This window comes from Nannospalax galili, unplaced genomic scaffold (genome assembly GCF_000622305.1).
Source record: "Nannospalax galili isolate Female #2095 unplaced genomic scaffold, S.galili_v1.0 scaffold95, whole genome shotgun sequence".
Taxonomy (NCBI): domain Eukaryota; kingdom Metazoa; phylum Chordata; class Mammalia; order Rodentia; family Spalacidae; genus Nannospalax; species Nannospalax galili.
Genome location: NW_008342393.1, coordinates 474,112 through 492,538, shown reverse-complemented (window position 1 = coordinate 492,538; position 18,427 = coordinate 474,112). Strand labels below are relative to the sequence as shown.

Below are 18,427 nucleotides of genomic sequence, written 5' to 3'. Positions count from 1 at the left end.
TGGACATTAAAGTCCAGAGATGAGCCAGCAGCTATAGAGAGAGAGAGAGAGAGAGAGAGAGAGAGAGAGAGAGAGAGAGAGAGGAAATGAATAAAAAAAGTTCTCTTCCTTCCGGCCAGGCATTTCCACACATGCAAATCCTTCCAGGGAGCTCCAGTGGCAGTAAAAAGGCTGTGCAAAGATTCACCGTGCAAATTAAACGGCTAGTGATAGAGAACCAGTTCGATGAATGGAGGCACACCAATAATGCTGAAATATTATGCAGCTGATAAACGATTTATTGTAAAAGGCTTGTAAAACACAGAACAATCTTATGATGTGATACTGAAGTGGGAAGAGCGGTGTGCAGAGTTCACACCCAGGATAATCCCTCTGCAAAACAAGCATTAATAAAAGAGGAAAAAGATAAGGGAAATCCAGCAAAAAGCAATCAGGGTTGTCTGCAGGGCATAGTAAGATTATACATGACCTTTCCCCTTCTTTGTTTCCTCCTAGTCTAAGTTTCATAAACTGAGCCCCCCTCCACCCCTTTCATTTTTCAAAACAAAGTAGAAAAGGAAAATAAAGTAGTTCAGCTAGTCTGTCTTTTTCTCTCCCAGGAGGTCTGAACTCAGGATCATCTTCAAGTTTTTCCTCTCCCCTCCCTCCCACTTGCACTCTGGTTTCCTACCACGACCCCTCTACCCCAGATTCCAAAACCTGTGGAGTAGGAACTCCTTCAGGACAGGGAAGAAACTGAGCTTTTCTCCAGCACTTTTCTAAAGCTGGGAATGCAGGGTTGGGATGGGAGGGTGTGTGTGTGGGGGGGGAGGTAGAAAGACAAGCCATTCCCTGCTAGCCCCAATGTGTGCCTGACCAGAAAGGTCCCAGGAAGCTCCTTCTGGGATCGTAGTGTCCTGGACAGAGTGGCTTCTCTAGGGAGCATGTGGGAGACCCCACCGGAAAGAAGGTCGATTCTTTAGGCTGGGAAGAGGCTGAAGGTTCACCGAGCCCAAGTATAGGAATCCCTGGACCACTTGGTAGCACTGCCGAGTCCTGGGCCCTGGCCAGAGATGTTTTGTGTGGGTTCTAAGGAGACTCAGGACTCCCATTTTAGTTAGTTTCCTGAAGGGTTGGGATGCAGGTGGTTCACAGACGCACCTGTGGCCTCCTCGCCAGCACCCAGTGCAGAATTGGAGGGAGGAGAAGGTGGGGTCTGCAGGGCGAGAGAGGCAAAGCTGTTGCACCCAGGATTTCCTGGAGCCCACACAAACTCAGTTCACATTTGCTGAGCCCTACCTGGCCCTGGCAAAGGTCCACGGCTGTGCACTCTACCTCAGGATTGGAACATGCTGGGGAGGTCCCAGCTTCTATCTGGAACTGAATCCCTACCCGGGGCTCCAGGGCCCACAGACACTTCTTGGCCATTCCGGGACATGCAGGAAGGGAGATGAGGAGGGTAGACAGAGCCCTGGCGAATGAGCAGAAGGACTCCAAGCCGGCAGCAGAAGCTTCTGAGACCTAATGTTCTGCTTCATGGTACCCAGACACGGGACGTTCTGCCATTACACAGAGATGAACTCGGAGAAGCCCAGTTCCTCTGAAGACATCAGAGGAGGTGTGGCCACCATGTCGTCCTCGGAATCCTGGGAAGGAGCTGCTTCTTCCTCTGTAGTCTAGAGAGATGACAGTGAAGTTGAAAAGCAGAGCCTGGCGGTGGGGGTACAGATATAGCTTACTATCATGTCAGTAGAATTGTACATAGCACACTAAGAGTCTTAAACTCATTTTTGCATTTTCCTTTTACTAATTGATTATTTATTTTTTTTTTTAATTTTAAAATTTATTTTTATTTTACCCATATGAGTATTTTGCCTGCATGTGTGTAAGTGTAACGTAGATGTGCAATGCCTGTGGAAGCCAGAAGAGGGCATTGGATCCCCGGGGAACTGGAATTATGGATAGTTCTTAGCTGCCATGTGGGTGCTGGGAACTGAACCCAGGTCCTCTGCAAAAGCAGCCAGTGGTCCTAACTGCTGAGCCATTTCTCCAGCCCCTATTTATTTTTTGAGATGGGGCTTTACTATGTAGCACTGGCTGACCTGGAACTTACTATGTAGACCAGGCTGGCCTCAGACTCATAGATCTCTGCCTACCTCTACAGCCTGAGTGCTGGTATTAAAGGTGTGTGCAACTAGCCCAGGCAGACCCCAGGCTTTGAGCACTTTCTCCACCCCCCCCATATGTATATGTAGTGTATGTATATACTCGTGTTGGGTATGCAAGCGTGTGTATTGAGGTCAGAGTTGACATCGAGTATCTTCCTTGATGGCTGTCCACCTTTTTTTTTTTTTTTTTTTGTCTTTTTGAGACAGGGTCTCCCTGTAGCCCCAGCTGTCCTGGAACTCACTATGTAGAGCAGGCTGGCCTTGAACTCACAGAGATCTACCTGTCTCTGCCTCCCGAGTGCTGGGATTAAAGGTGTGCGCCACCATGCCCGGCTTGTCCACCTTATTTTTTGAGACAGGGTCTTTCACTGAACCTGAAGCACAATGATTTAATTAGACTGGCCAGCGAGCTCTGGGATCTGCCCCTCTATGCCCTGAGTGTCTGCTTTTTAAAATTTTAAATTAAGAACAATTTTTAAATTATACTTATGTGTAGGAGTGTTTTGCCTGCATGCATGGAAATGCATCATGTGTGTGCAATGCCCATGGAAGCCAAAAGAGGGCATCAGATCCCCTAGAACTGGAGTTACAGATGATTGTTAGCTGCCATGTGCTGAGAACCCATCTCAGGTCCTCTGCAAGAGCAGCCAGTGCTTTTAACTGCTGAACAATCTCTCCAGTCCCTAATTGTCAATTAAAAAAAAAAAGGTTCTGGGGATCTGAATTCAGGTGCTCATGCTTGCACAGCAAACACTTTACCTGCTGAGTGTATTTCTAGTCCATATGCTTCCTTTCTAACCCCCTTCTCAGAAAGAAGTACCCCATGACCTCTGGCCATTGTTGGAGGAATCTTGCCTGCCCAGAGCTCTGATTTATTTATTATTGTGTGTGTACATGTATGTGCAGGAGCACCTGCCACTCAACACAAGCATGGAGGTCAAAGGACAACTTTGTGGATGGAGTTGGTTCTCTCCTTCCATCTTTAACTGGGTTCTGGGGATTGAGCACAGGTCTCCAGGCTTGGGAGGCAAGTGTCTTTGCCTGCTGAGCCATCTCACTGACCATCTGTGTTTTTTGTTTGTTTGTTTTGTTTATTTGAGACAGGGTCCCACTTTGTAGGCTGGCTTCACACTCTCTACCCTTGTGCCCCAAACTCCTAAGTGATGGGATCACAAGCATATACCACAGTGCTTGGCTCAGTTGAGAGCTGTTTAAATTGACTCCCAATAAGCTATGATAGAATTGTCTGGATAGAGGAAAAGAGAATGTGAAGTTAAAGAGCCTGTGTGAACTAGTTTAGGCCTATGGCTTTGACAGGGTAGATGAACAGATGGAGAAGTTTGGATTCTGAAGAGAGGATGCTGAAAAAAATAGCCTTCCCTTCCCACTCCCCATTGTCCCGTGGAGTCAGGCAGCATGCTTCCAGAGTCCCTCTGTCCACACCTGGCTGCGGTACTGGATCTCAGCAAAGGGTCCAGCAGAGAGCTTGGGGCTTCCAAGAGGTCCGGGGGATGCTACAAGGTTGATCCTGGCATCTTCAGAGACCCAGCCATTCCCCAGTTTCTGTAAGAGAGACTTGTTCAGAACTCAGAACAGCCTGTTCTTGGCAGAAGAGATGGTCTGGAGTCAAGCCAGGGAAGAAAGAGGGGAAGGACACCGTTCCAGGGTGATTTGACCATTTCCTGTACCTCGGCATGACCTTGGAAAGCTAGTAACTCTCAGTTTCTTTAGCTATAAAATGGGGGGGGACATTTCCCCTTTAGGGTTATAATAAACATTCAGATAACATCTATTTTTTTTTGAGACTGTCTCATGTATCCTATACTGCTCTTGAACTCGCTATGTAGCTAAGGATGACATTGAACTTCTGATCCTCCTGTCTCCACTTCTTGAGGGCTGATATTACAGGTCTGCACCACCATGCCCCTGGGTTATGCTGTCTTGATTCATGCATACTAGGTAAGCACTCTACCAAGTGAGCTACATCTCCAGTCCCCACATAGCAACTTACCACCCAACAAATAAGAACTTCTGGGATGGTTTGTTTTCATTATATTATTTCTATCCTTTAAAGCAGAGAGAACAAACAGGCTGTCTGCTCTTCCTCATGGGCCTCAAAGATTCACCAAATAACAAACAGCACAGGAAACATTTGGTTCATAGCTGTCCCATGTTTTTCTGGAGTCTGAGGGACCAGCCTTGGGCAGTGCATATGGTTCCATTCCTCTGACCCGTGGGTTTCAATGTGGAAGTACAGGGCTCTGTGGCAGCCTCACAGACCTTGGGTACTTTTGCTTAGTTCTGTCTCTCTCAGGCTGAGTTGCTGTGGGCATGGAAACACCTTCAGAGTCCTGGATAGGATAATGGCCTGGATAGGAATTACACAGATTCAATCAATACCCCCATCTGTCTTGTGTAGCCTAGGCTGGCCTTGAACTGGTGATCCTTCCTCCTCAGCCTCCCAGGGCTGGATGTCAGATGTGTGCCATCATGTCCAGCTCCCTTGGTTCACTTGCAGGACAAGCTTCCACTTTCCCTTTGCCCTGAATGTATGCAAAGGAAATTTCCAACCTTACCTGTTTTTCTTCTGGCTTCTGCTGAAGACTATGGAAAGTCAAATGGGAAATAAACCAAGTAAAACCACACCTCAACTGGCCATGTTCGGGAGGCCTTGGCCCTTGACCTTTGGGGTACCCTGTTCCATCTTTCCACCTGAAGGGGCTGCCCCTCAGTGTCCCTCGGTTCACTGCAGGGGGAGTGCAGGTGTCCCAGGCAGGAAGCATTCAAGCCAAGAGTGGGAGACCCACGCTTCACCCTCTGCAGCTGACTTCCTGAACCCCAGCCCTCTCCTGGTGATCCCAACCCGCTCCTCCCTCTGCACATCCAGGTTGCGGCCAGTGGTGGCTTTCCTTCTGCCTCTGTGACTTTTCCCTCACTCCCCTTGGCCACCTTTGGCCTTGTCCCACTTCCTGAGATAGCAGTAGCTGCTTCCTAAGTCCCTGGAGGATGGGGCCTGAGTCTTTTGTCCTCACTGGCGCCAGGAAAGAAGGGAATGGTAGCTTCCCTTTCCTGGCCCCATATTTGGGGGAATCGGAGTAGAGATGCCTCAATAAATAGCATGGATCTGGGGGGCCATCAGGCAAGGCAAGGTATGTTTTTTATTTCCTGAATAAAATAAAAAAAAATTCTTCAGCCCTTCCTCCTCCCTGGAAACATCGGCCTGGGAAGTGGCTCTCTTCCTCAAGTGGGGAAGAGTAGTCTTGGGCAGGTTCTCCTGTTCAGGAAGATGGGAAAAGGGATTTGCTTGTTCCTCTGACCCTGGTCCCCAGAGTGCCACCCTCCACTGGGTCCCTGAGCAGCTACACTAGCATGGTTTCAGAACCACCAAAGACTCAGAAACCACCAGTGTTCTAAGAAATCTGAGTCCTGGTATGTGAGCTTGGACCACACCTTCATACTCTCTGGGCCTCAGTTGCTTTTGTAAATGCACTTTGGAATCACGTTTGAGGGGCTCTTGCACTCTGGTATGCTGTATGCCTAGAAGGATGGGCTGAAACTGGAGCCTGGGAGAGTACATCTATGGGGGCCAGGCTGACCTCCAGCTCACAAAGATCTGCCTGCCTCTGCCTCTCAAGTGCTGGGATTAAAGGCACATGCCAACCACTATGCCTGGCTCTCCTCTGATTCTGAACAGGGGATGGAAATAGGGTGCTGAACCTGGTGGAGAGATGTTCACATGACTCCTTGGGACACAAGGTTGATGATGGGCACTCTGTCCAGCTCACACCCTGAAAGGCTGGTCCTGATATTCATATAGACTCTTCCAGTGCCAGAAGCAAGCCGTGCCTCTGGTTCAGACCCAGAGGCCAGGAGGAAGACACAGAGGTGGATCCAGGAGTCTGACCTCAGTCCCAGGGGTGTCAAGCTCAGACTTTGTCTCCCTCTCTCTCTCTCCTTACCGAGGTTGGGAGGTAGATCTTCTCGTTCCTCTGTGTCTCTGTGGCCAGCCAAGCTGAAAGAGACCCAGAAGGAGCACCTTTAGGCCAGGAGGATCTTAATCTGTTCCGAGAATGCACTGGGCCCTTGTACCTGTGCATAAGGGCTTCCTTCCTAAAGGGAGCTGGCAGGCCGGGGGCAGGAAGCCCTGTCTAGCTCAGCCCTTTGACAAGGATCTGGCCTTTGAGATTCTCTATGCGAGCCAGAAAGTGGCTGGGGAAATTTCACTTCTCAAACCTTAACACGAATAGGGGGCAGCTGTAGTTTGGATCTTAACTGTCCCATTGGAGCCTTTGTCCCCAGCTTGGGACTCTTGGGAGGTAGTGGAAACCTTTAAGAGGTGGGGCTAGGGAGGTCTTTTTCTGAAGGGGGGCTGTGGGACCCCTGTCCCCTCCTCACTTCCTAGTCATGAGCTAAGTGATTTTGCTCTCATCATGATGTACCTTTTTACAGGCCCAAAGGGACTGGGCCATTTGACATAAACTGATACCTCCAAAGCCATGAACCAAGATAAACTTTTTCTGTGTACAGGTTGACCATCTCGGGTATTTGTTATACTGACCAAGGGCTGACTGATTTTTCCAAAATTCAGGTTCTAATTTAGTAGGTTACCTAGAGACTCTGCATTTCTAACGGGCTACCAGAGGGTGGCACTATTGCTCCCCACGGAGTCACTATTCCAGAGGCAAGGTGCCTAAGTGGCTAAGGCTGTGACCAGGAATGCTCTGATCCTGTGTGTTCCCTCCTGGACTTCCCCCCTGAGGGGACCCGAGGACATGAGCAAAGCTGAGGTTTCTTCCTGGGAGTCACACAGAGAGGAGGTGGGAAGCAGTTCCTCTCACTTGTTTGAGCCCATCCATCACATCTCTCCTGGTTGGTCCAAGCAAGTTCCTGTTCAGTTGCTGCAGGTCCGGCCCCTTGTATGGGGGACTGTCCAGGAGTATACAGGGCTGGGCCCTTGATCTACACAGCACAGATGTTATGGGCCTGCATCTGCTGCTGGGCTCAGGCTCACCTTCACCAGGGCCGCTGCAGGCATTTCCTGGCCCCATTACTTCCTAGGTCTACAAACACAGGGCAAGCTGTTTAACTATGCTGTGCCTCTGTTTCCTCCCCTACAAAGTGGGGGTATCCCACAGCATTGAGGTAAATGAATAGGAGCTGCAGAGCCATGCCTGGCACCTGTTAGCTCTTAATACCGCGATGTCACTTAATCCTCTTGGTCTGTGCCATCCAGCGAGTAAGCTAGGAACCACACATGTCACCCAGAACTGGAATGTGGTCACTTGAAATCATACCAGCTTCTAAACACTCACCAAGAAAAAAAGATGTAAGTTATGGTTATCAATTTTTTTTGGTATTTTTTGAGATAGGGTCTCCCTGTAGCCCCAGCTGGTCTGGAACTTGCTATATAGACCAGGCTGGCCTCGAACTCACAGAAATCTGCCTGCCTCTGCCTCCCAAGTGCTAGGATTAAAGGCATGTGCCATCACGTTTGGCTATGTCATCAATTTTTATTATTGCTTTGAGATGAGGTCTGACAATGTTGCTCAGGTTGGTCTCAAATTCCTGGGCTCAAGTGATCCTCCTGCCTCAGCCTCCTGAGTAGCTGGGTCCACAGGCTTGTACTACCATGCTAGACTTTCCTTAATATTTTAATATTGGTTCTGTCACATGTGTGGCTTGTATTCTGTTTTTGTTTGACAGGTATCTGCCACTTGAGTAAATTGAGGCTTGGGGCCGTTAGGTGCCTTGCCTGAGGTCACATAGCTAAAAAGCATTGAACTGGGATTTGAACTCAGGTCTACTAAGGGCCCAGCAACAGATGCAGGGACACAATATTTGTACTGCTTAGGTTCAAGGGCTCAGCCCTGCATCCTCCTGGCCAGTCCAGAGTGGCTGGACATGGACTTGCTGGGACTGACAGGGAGAGACATGACTGATGAGCTCAGACAAACAGGAACTGCTGAAAGGAGAATAATTTTTTATACATATAGGTCTTAATACGTAGCCCTGGATGGCCTGGAACTCACTATGTAGACCAGCCTGCCCTCAGTCTCACAAGGATCTTCCTGTCTGCCTCCCAAGTGCTGGGATTAAAGGTAAGTGCTACCACATCCAGTCTTAGACTGGAGGAGCTGGGACCCCCCTCCCCTCAATCTCTCTCTCCTCTTTTTTTTTTTAAACGTTTTTTATTGTTGTTGTTGTTGTTCTTTTTGAGACAGGGTCTCCCTGTAGTCCAGTTGCCTGGAACTCGCTCTGTAGACCAGGCTGGCCTTGAAATCACAGAGGATCCACCTGCCTCTGCCTCCCAGGTGCTGGAATTAAAGGCGTGCGCCACCACACCTGGCTTTTTTAAACTTAAAAAAAAATTATTATTTTTATTTTATGTGTATGCGTGTATTGCCTGCATGTAGGTAAGTGCACCCGTGTCGTGCAATGCCCACAGAGGTCAGAAGAGGCTGTCGGATCCCCTGGGACTGTAGTTAATGGACAGTTGTTAGCTGCTATGTGGGTGCTGGGATTCAAACCCCGGTCTTCTGCGAGAACAACCAGTGTTCTTAACCGCCGAGCCATCTCTCCAGCCCCTCACTCCTCTTTTATTTAAAAAAATTATTTATTTTTATTTTATGTGCATGAGTGTATTGCCTACGTGTATGTAAGTGTACCCATGTTGTGCAATGCCTGAGGAGGTCAGAAGAGAGTATCAGATTCCCTGGAACTGGACTTGTGGATGGCTGTTAGCCACCATGTGGGTGCTGGGATTCAAACCTGGGTCCTCTGCAAGAGCAGCCAGTGCTCTAACCACTGAGATATCTCTCCAACCCCTTTCACTCCTCTTTTGATTGCTCTTCTCAATGCTGGCTGCTTTGTGACTTTCTCAGAAAGAAACAGCAGGGTTGTGGATGCCCGAATCTCACTGCTGAGACCTGCGGATCTTTCCAGGGTTGATGAGGCACCACAGGTGTCTGTGTGCCTCCCACCTTCTTTCCACTGCCTTGATTGCTTACCTTTGTTTCTCCACCGGAGCATGTGACTGCTGAAGGCAATCAGACCTGCAGCCAGCAGAAGTGACAAGAGGACCAGGACAGGGGCCAGCATCCGGACCATCGGGATGGACACACTGGGGGAGAGATGGAAGGAGCCTGCTGGCTGTCATCAGATAAGCCATCTATGTCCTTGAAACCCAGGCATAGGCTGACAAAGCCATCCCCCAGCCTGGAATCCAATTCAACCAGGCAAAGACTGGCAGGACATTCACAATACCTGAATAGGTAGTATTTAATTAGCTCAGATCCAGAAGCTAGGCTTCCTGGGTTCAAACCCTGGCTTTGACATTTTATGGACAGGTGACCTTGAGCAAGTGATTCAAGCCAGGGCACCAATTTCATCCTCTATAGTGCAGGGTTGTGAGACTAAAACAGGTTGTGATATCTAAAATGCTTAGTTCAAAGCCAGGTACCAGTAATCCCTGCACTTGGGAAATGGAGGCAGGAGGATCAGGAGTTCTAGGTCATCCTTGGCCACCTAGGAAATCAGAGGCTAATCTTGTTGCAAAAATAAAAAGTGCTTAGAACAGTACCTGACCACACATTAGCTGCTAAGTGGGAGTGGTTCCATGTTATGCTGGAGACACTGGGGTTCTGGGATTGAGCCCAGGGCCTCAAACAAGCTGTGCAATTCTCTGCCGCTGAGCGCTATTCCCAGCCCTTTTACTCCTTTAAAAAATATTATTATTATCATTGTGTGTTTGTATGATTGAGAGGGGCTCATGCTATGGATCACATGCAGAGGTTAGAGGGCAACAGAGGAGTCTGTTCTCTCCTTTTACCTTTACATGGGTTCTGGGGGGTCAAACTCAGGTTGTTAGGCTTTAAGCAAGTGCTTTACCTGCTGGGCCATCTTTCGGGCCCTATTGTTTATTTTGAGGCAAAGTCTCTCAAGGTTACCTAGGCTGGCTTTGAACTCTCTCTGTAGCCTAAGCAGGCCTTGAACTTATGATCTTCCAAGTAGGTAGAATTACAGGCCTGTACCTCCACATCTGGCAGGAAATGGGGATACTCTCATTGACCTACAGGTTAGTGTTACCAGCACTGGTTTGATAGACAGTGTTCTGGGTCCACTCAGGTCCTCTGTCTCCCAAGGAGGTCAGAAGGTACCAGGGGCCAGTGTTCCAGAGCCCATCACTGTGTGCCCTGTCTGGGCTACAAAGGACCCCACCCCACAAGACAGTTTCAGCAGGGTCTGAATCTGCTAGCAGTGACTTGCCGGTCAGGAACTAAAGCAGGTGTAACCCCAGAATCTTTCCTTCAGCGTGGGAACCAGTTGAGTAAAGAAAAAAAGCTGGTGAAGGGTTTCCATGTTTTTATTTGTGGCACAAGAGCTCAGGGCAAAGTGTATAGGCAAAAGTTACTATGCTGAGGTGGCTGACCCTAAGGCTAGAGCAGGGAGAGAGATGGGTTGTGGGACTAGGATGGACCCTTCACCTCAGGTGGTCCTGTGTGTCCATGGCAACTGGGCTGCTGGTTCATGATATGCACTACTCAAGGGTCCTTGTGAGGGAAATGAGGGCTGAAATTTGCCCTCTGAGCTACAGACCGTGGCCATGACAAAGAAAGTGTCTGCTTGGAAGAAAGAGTATAGGGTCATTACGGTTTAGTGATGGCTAAAAGGTGACTTTGGGTCCCCTGGACTCACCTGGGGTTGGAGACACTGCTGCCGGTGACGTCACTGGAGCCCTTTGGCGAGATGGGGGGCAGCCAGATGATTGGGCGGGAGCTCCCTGAATGGGGAGAGGTCACTGTGTGAGGAGAGCTCCCTGCATGTGGAGAGGTTCCCGGGGGAGGGGAGGTTCCTGTGGACCAGGTTGGGAGCACCCTGGTGAACACAGGGGCTTCAACCCCGGTCTTCCCCTGCTTGGCTGTGGTGACTGTTGGGAGATCAGGAGAAGCTACAAGTGCAAAAGCAATGCCTCAGCACGGTCAGGGGCCCTGGAGCCCCGCCTCCGCGGGTCCACCCTTGACCCTTGCCTTCCCGGTCTCTCAAGACATCCTCAACCACAGCATTCCCCAAAGGCAAGCTGAGGCCTAGGTGAGGCCATTCTAAGGAGACCCTGGGCCAGGCATATCTGTGCATAGTTAGTCTGCTCCTCAGTGGGAGGGAGGTTCAGTCACATCCTGTGCCCCGGCACTTGTCCAGCACCACTCCATAGACACATTCCTGCCTCTCCCTTCCGCCCTGGCCAGTGGTCACCTCTTTTCTCACCAAAGGGTAGGTTCTCCTCTCTCTATTACAGGCCTCTGCCACCTATGCCTCAGTAAGGCCCTGGTCTCCTTCAGTTGCTAGAGGCCAAGCAAGGCAGGGTGGCAGGGTTGAGTCCAGAGGTCAGGGCCAAGGCCAGTGTTTTTGGTTCACCCCTAGACCCTGGAGAAAGCTTTGGGGTTAGTTGTAACCACTTCCCATGTGACTTTGAACCAGTGCCACATCACCCCCCATCTTTGCTTCCTCAACCGGACATTCTAGCTTCTGGGACTATTGGGGACCCTGGGTGGCCCTCCCTGTTTGCTTCCTGGAATGGGGAAGGGATATAAAAGCCATTGACTCACTCAATTCTGGGGGCTGAGTTTGCCAGGCTTTTGCACTGGGCTGCAGGTACGTTGTAGCAATAAGAAACTGGAAGGAAGGGAAGGGGGAGGCACCAGTGGTGCTGGGACTGTCCCCTTTTCCTATAGGAGAGGGAGAGGCTGCTCTCAGGGAAGGTCCGAGCCACTGGGCTAACAGCCTGTCCCTCCTCAGGAGCAGCAGGCAGTTTCTCCCATCCACACTCAGCACAGAGTGGCACCACCCTCTCCTCCTAGCCAATCAGAGGCCACAGCTGGCAGATCCCAGATGACCCTAGGTCTTTCCCACCTGCTGTTCACTTGGCCTCTCACTAGATTGGGCCTTGTGTGTCCCTTGCCTGCTCCTTCCATGCTACCCTTTGCAGGGATACCTGCATTTCTAAGACACACCTGAATCCTATTGCTTCTTGCTTGGGAACAGTTCATAGCTCCCAATCACCTGTGAACTGAAATTCAACTTGTTTAGTGTGTCTTTCCAGGCCTTTGAAAGTCGAAGTTCAAACCATCTTGCCAGGGTTACATCTTTCCCCATGTGGAACCTGAGCCACATAGAGATGGTCAGGGTTACCTCTTAGAGATAGATCTCTCTTCAGGGTTATCCTCTATTTCTCTGTGCCTATTCCTCCACATGTGGGACCTCTCCTTACCATCTCCACCTAAAGCCCTTTTTTCCTGTCCTTCAGCATCAGCTCATAACTCAACCCCCAGTAATATGGAGGAGTTCCCCCCTTTTCCTTGTGTTCTCCCAAATCTGTGCTCACCTCCAGGGAAGATAGTACCCAATTCCACTGCAGTTGCAGCTTTGTGGGGTCTCCCACAAGGCTGAAATGTTTCAAAGGTAAAAGACCTGTGGAGTGGGTAGCCCCTCTCTGTGTGTGGCTTCCCCACAGCCATCAATGCCCTGGAGTCCTTTCTGACCACAGCCAGCCAGGACGCTGCCCCTTGCTCTCTAGTCTCTGTTCTAACACACTGTCATTTTCTTACATTTTTCTAAATAGGTGACAAAATCTTCAGTAAATAAAAAATATTTTTTTTTAACTTTCTGCATTTATAAGTCTCTATCCATTTCCGAGGGCCTCCAGACAATGAAGAGTAAAAGAGGCGATAGTGGGTATGCTTGTCTTGTTTGTACTTTTCTAGAAATTATACGTGATTTTCTGTATTCTGTGGTATGCTGTAGGGAAGCTCATGATGGCCAAGGAGAGCTGCATGTTAACTTTTCAGGAATTCTGTGAGCTGGTTGTTAAATGGTTGGTGGCTAGAAACTGGCCATGGCAAAAGTGTTGCCACCATAGAAACTGGCAAACACTGTAGACTTGTATCCCCAGTGGCTTCAGGGTACCCACCAGCATATCCTTGCCATCAGTCTTCCTCACTGGCAATACAAACTGTCATCAGAGGCCAACCGGCTGTGACACAGGAGGAGAGTAACACATGGATCATACACGGAGAAGTGACTAGAGCTGAGGGCAAGGACAGACACAGGAGAGCCTCCGAAATAGACAACACTCATTACAATTAGGCAAAAAATATGGTGTACTGATAAGAACTGGAAAGGGTTGGAGAACCTTGTAAATAAAAGAATAGATTCACTAGGTTTGATTTATTGCTGCAGCACTAGGCAAGTGCTCTGCACCCCCAGCCATGCTGCCAGTCCCATCCATGAGGATTTGATGGATGCTTAATGTTATTGTTCAGATAGTTTATTTCCCTGAGTTTCACTAGAGACCCACAGATGGCAGAGATCAGGATGGACCTGGGCTTGGGATGGGTTCTGGCTCCCAGGTCAGAAGAGGGAAAGAACAGAGCCAAAGATAGCAGTGATCTGGGTTTGAATCCTGTCTGCACCACTTCTTGTTGCTAGTACTTGAGTGGCTTGGAGTCTTTGTGCCATATCTGTGAAATGGGGGTACAGAGTCCTACTTTGCCTTCACTGACCTGAGACTGGGCTTCCTTCCCTTCAGCTCTCCAGGTCCAAAAAGTGGAGGCCACCAGCATGGCAAGGCCAGCATGACATGGTGGACACTGAGGGCTGGGTATGGGCTACAGCCACAGTTGGCCTGGTCTCAGGAGGCCTTCGGGGCATCGCTGTGTGCAGTTCCTTCATTATCCCCTGGACAGTCATCTTGTCCTCCCCCTATGGCAGTCCTCCCCAACACATCTGAGCCAAAACCATGACAGATAATGGCTCCATCCTGTCCATCCTGCTCTGTGAGGTACTAGTGAGGGGCTTGGGCAGCAGGAGTGAAGGCACACTGAGGCCCCTCTGATGCTGCCCTCAACACTCAGCTTGTCCCCAGTGATTCTCAAGTCCTCAAGAGGCCTGGTACCAGGACCACCCCCTTTTGTAATGGAGAAACTGGATCATGGCTGAGGTCCTCCCATTTGTCCCTCATCCCTCATCTCCTGTATGTCCTCTGGAACTCAGGGAGTGGGGAGAGACATTCATTACCTGGAAAGACAATGAGCGAGACCTCAAAAGCTTCATCGAAGCCCACTCTGTCGACCCCGCACCAGTACTTTCCAGCATCCTTCAGAGTGAGGCCTCTCATGGTCACAGTCACCAAGAGATCCTGGGGGCTGTCACGGATGGACACCCTGCCCTCGGTCACCTCCTGGTCTTCTCTTGTGTAGATGATGCCAGAGCAGCGGGACACTAGGATCCCACCCTGCTGGCACCAGTACTTCCGATGTTCTTTCAGCGTCTTCTCGTAGGTGCACTGTAGGGTCACAGTGTCACCTTCAAATCCGCTGATCTCCTTTGGGCCTTTCAGAGCTTTATGACCTGAAACTACAGCAGGAATGGAGATGGGATTTCCTTGGATCCAAGTATGAGGCCAAGACCAGAAGTTTCCATTTCCCCTAGCGGAAGGAAAGCTTTCCGCTCAGATCTTCTGGGGCAGTCCCGTAAAACCCAGGCACGGTTTTCCCTTCCTTGAGGGAAACTTAGAGCAAAGCTGCTGCTCTTTCCACTTATTGACAGGGTGGTGCAGGTGCTCTAGATTCAAACAGCTGGGATTTGAACCCTGGTATTGGCATTTAGTAGCTGTGTGACCCTGGGCAAGTTCCTTAACCGTTCTAGGTTTTTCCCATCTATAAAGGATGATACTGTTCTATTCTATTGCATTTAAGAGGTGTGAGCTGGGTTAGTGGGGTGACTCAGGGGCTAAAGGTGCTTGCCTATCAAGGCTGACAACCTGAGTTCAATCCCTGGAACCCACATGATGGAAGAAGAGAACCAACTCCCACGAGCTGTCTACTGACCTCTGCATGTGCATGATATTGAGTACCTACTATTTACCAGGTAAATTACATATATTTTAATTTTACACTTCACAACCCTAGTTAACATTGCTGAAGACTGACTTTCCTGGTGAGGGAAGAGGGCTCAGGGAAGTGATGGATTTGTCCAAGATGGCACTGCTAGTAAGAGACAGAATGTCAATTTGAGTTCACATCATCCTGCCCCAAGGAGTCACATTCTCATCCCGGTAGACAAACGTTGCCTCATGAAGGAAAGGCCCCAAGAAATATGGATTCTTCCCAGGCATAAGTGGCTTTTCATCAACTATATCAAAATGGCATTGTTTTTTGAACCATTTCCTTGATCAAACACGCCTTCTCAAACACGCCTATCACGTCTATGTGTCAAACCCTTTGCCTTTTGCTGCACTGTGTGATTTTGACACTCAAAAAGGAAGCTCTGTTCTGGCGCACCCCACATGTCCAAATGAGATCCAATCTGGAACCCCAGGGGGCTCTGCACCCCAGGAGGTCCATTCCACATCCACCTGTGGTCCTGCACCTCAAGTGCTCTTCCCGTGCTCTGCCCCCTCTGGCCTCGACCCACAAGGCCAAGCCCGGTGGCCTGGCCCCCAGCTGCTCTCTGGCGGTCCTCCTCTGCCTGAGGGCTCTAGGCAGCAGTCAGTGTAGCTGCCTGCCCTACACAGTGCCAGGTCTGCAGCATCTCTGAAAGTAAAGGTTGTATGGTTTGGTCCTCTTGATCTATGAGAACTCAAGCTCCACTTCATGGTAAAGAGCAAGATGAGATTTTTAGTGCTGGAGAGATGGCTCAGCAGTTAAGAGCACTGGCTGCTCTTGTAAAGGAGCCAGATTTGGTTCCCAGCACCCATATGGCAGTTAACAAGCTGTCCTTAACTCCAGTTCCAGGGCATCCGACACCCTCTTCTGACCTCCATGGGCACTGCTTGCATATGGGGATTTTACATATAGGCAACTAAATAAATAAATAAATAAATAAATAAATAAATAATTTTTTAAAGAGGTGTGAGCCATATCATAAGTTTCTGTAACATTAAGAAAAACATGGCTGGGGCTGGAGACATGGCTGTGCATTTAAAAGCTCTGGCTGCTCTTGCAGAGGACCTAGGTTTGATTCTTAGCACCTACACGGTGGCTAACAACCATCTGTAACTCCAGTTCCAGGGGATCTGACACCTTCTTCTGTTCTCTGTGGGCACTGTACCATATGGGTGCACTTGCATACATGCAGGCAATACATTCATACACATAAAATAAAAATAAATAACTTTAAAAAACTAAAAAAAACATAGGCTAGGCCTGTTGGCACATGCCTTTAATTGCAGCACTCAAGGGGCAGAGGCAGGCAGATCTCTGTGAGTTCTAGGCCAGCCTGTTCTGCATATACATAGTGAGTTCCGGGTCAGCTGGGGCTACAGGGGGATCCTGTCTCAAAAAAATGAAGGCAAAAACAGCTTCTCTGAAGGTGGTGCTGTAGTTACTGTCCAGCGCTTTGTGCTCTTGTATATACTCTATGAACTATCCTTCCTTCCTATTAAAAAGGAAAAAAAAAAAAAAGAAGAAGAAGAAGAAGAGAGGGCTAGAGAGATGGCTCAGCAGGTAAAAGCGCTTTTTGCAAAAACTTGAGTTTCATCCCTTGGTCCCACAGTGCAAGGAGAGAGAGAGCCTACTCCTAAAAGATGGAAAACAAGTATAGTAGAAATTCAACAAATGTTTGCGGAATTAATAGGGCAAATGGACGGGTGTTTTTGAGATCAGAGAAATTCTCATTTTTTCACCCCTGCAGAGTCACACAGCGGCTGAAAACCTAGGGGTCAGGGGGCATCCCTGGCTCTGAGGTCAGAAAACTGCGCCCGGCTCAGCGCTGCGGGTGGGTGGGCTGGGACGAGGCATGCCCCATCTCCCTTACTACCCCTCCTCCCCAACCCCCATGCGGCTTCAAAGCTTGGGAGGAAGCAGGCGTTAGCTCAGGAGCTCTTCGCAGCCCTATGGGGCGCCCTCACGCCCCTCCACCCCTGCCACCTCGTATCCCCTCACCTGGAAGCACCAGGTAGCCCCACAGCAGGATCAGAAGCCGCATGGTGGGTGCTGGACACCGCGGGAGGAGATGCCGGCAACTGCGAGCTCCTCTGGACCACGCAGGACTTCAGCTTCCTGCAAAAGCGCCAGGCTGGGGTGAGGAAGGGAGGGGCGGGAGGCAGGTCACCTCGGCCAGCCCAGCCTCCGAGGCACCCCTGCCCTTCCCTTAGTTCTGAGCTCCTTGGTGGCTGGATCCCGAAGGCTGCAGACCCACGCAAGCGCTTCTCCAAACTCCAGCCCCTGCCTAACCTTAACTTGTGATCCGTGCACCGCCGCTCTGCCCACCGAATTCGGGAAGTCTGAGTACTCGGTTGGGAAAAACTTATATCGTGGCCTTCAGGAACCTCTGCTCGTTTGCTTTTCCTTCTAACCTGCAACTGTTGCAATAAAAGAAATCACAAACACTGGTGCAACCGGTTATTGCTGGTATCCTGAAACTCCTCAGTGTTTGGAAAATTATTTTTTATTATTTTAAACATATGTTATTTATTATTTTTTATTTTATGTGTATGAGTGTATTGCCTGCATATGTGTAAGTGCACCTGTGTTGTGCAATGCCCACGGAGGTCAGAAGAGGGAGTCGGATTCCCCTAGAACTGGAGTTACAGACAGTTGTTAGCTGCCATATGGGTTCTGGGAATCAAACCCGGGTCCTCTGCAAGAGCAGCAAGTGCTCTTAACTGCGGAGCCATCTCTCCAGTCCCTTATTTTTATTACTAAAATTTTTTGAATTTTATTTATTTATTTATTTTTATATGAATGTATTGTCTGCATGTATGTAAGTGCACCTGTGTCATGCAATTGTCCAGGGAGGGCAGAAGAGGGTGTCGGATTCCCTGGAACTGGAGTTAAGGCCAGATGGTTAATTGTTGTGTGGGTGCTGGGAATGAAACCCAGATTCTCTGCAACAGTAGCCAGTGCTCTTAACAACTGAGTCATTTCTCCAGCCTCAAGTTAGTTTTTAGACCTGCCATTATTGAAGTACTCCATAAGGAAGCACATTTATTTGTCATTATATTACAGAGTATATATTTAAAATCATTTCCCTGTTTTTAGTTTATTTAAACATTTAATTTATGTTTTCATTTATTGTGTGTGCTGGGGGATGGGGACACACACATGTGCCACAGGATATACAGCGGTCAGAGGACAACTTGGGATAAATGCCATTACCTACTGTGCTATTTGGCCTGCCTGCTTATTGTTGTTGTTTTTGTATGTGTGTGGGCACACGTGCCTCAGAGTGCTTGTGAAGGGGACAACTTTGTGGAGTCCGTTCTCTGCTTCCATCGTTCCTGGCTT

The 18,427-nt window shown here is 49.3% G+C and overlaps 1 protein-coding gene across 3 annotated transcripts; it reads right to left on the bottom strand.

Annotated features, from left to right (window-relative positions):
• Nucleotides 1-249: 249 nt before the first annotated feature.
• Nucleotides 250-17,200, bottom strand: Cd300lg (CD300 molecule like family member g). Of its 3 annotated transcripts, XM_008838146.2 has the most exons (8): nt 17,084-17,200; nt 14,217-14,549; nt 11,750-11,869; nt 10,842-10,926; nt 9,155-9,267; nt 6,107-6,159; nt 3,591-3,710; nt 250-1,655 (listed from the first exon to the last, which is right to left on the bottom strand). In XM_008838146.2, exons 1-8 carry the CDS (start codon nt 17,124-17,126, stop codon nt 1,545-1,547), a joined length of 978 nt encoding a protein of 325 aa, XP_008836368.1. In that variant the 5' UTR covers nt 17,127-17,200; the 3' UTR covers nt 250-1,544. The 3 variants fall into 3 exon arrangements, with proteins under 3 accessions (XP_008836368.1, XP_029421995.1, XP_008836369.1); XM_029566135.1 differs by lacking the exon at nt 11,750-11,869 and having other exon boundaries at nt 14,217-14,555; XM_008838147.2 differs by lacking the exon at nt 11,750-11,869.
• Between the last annotated feature and the right edge of the window lie 1,227 nt (nt 17,201-18,427).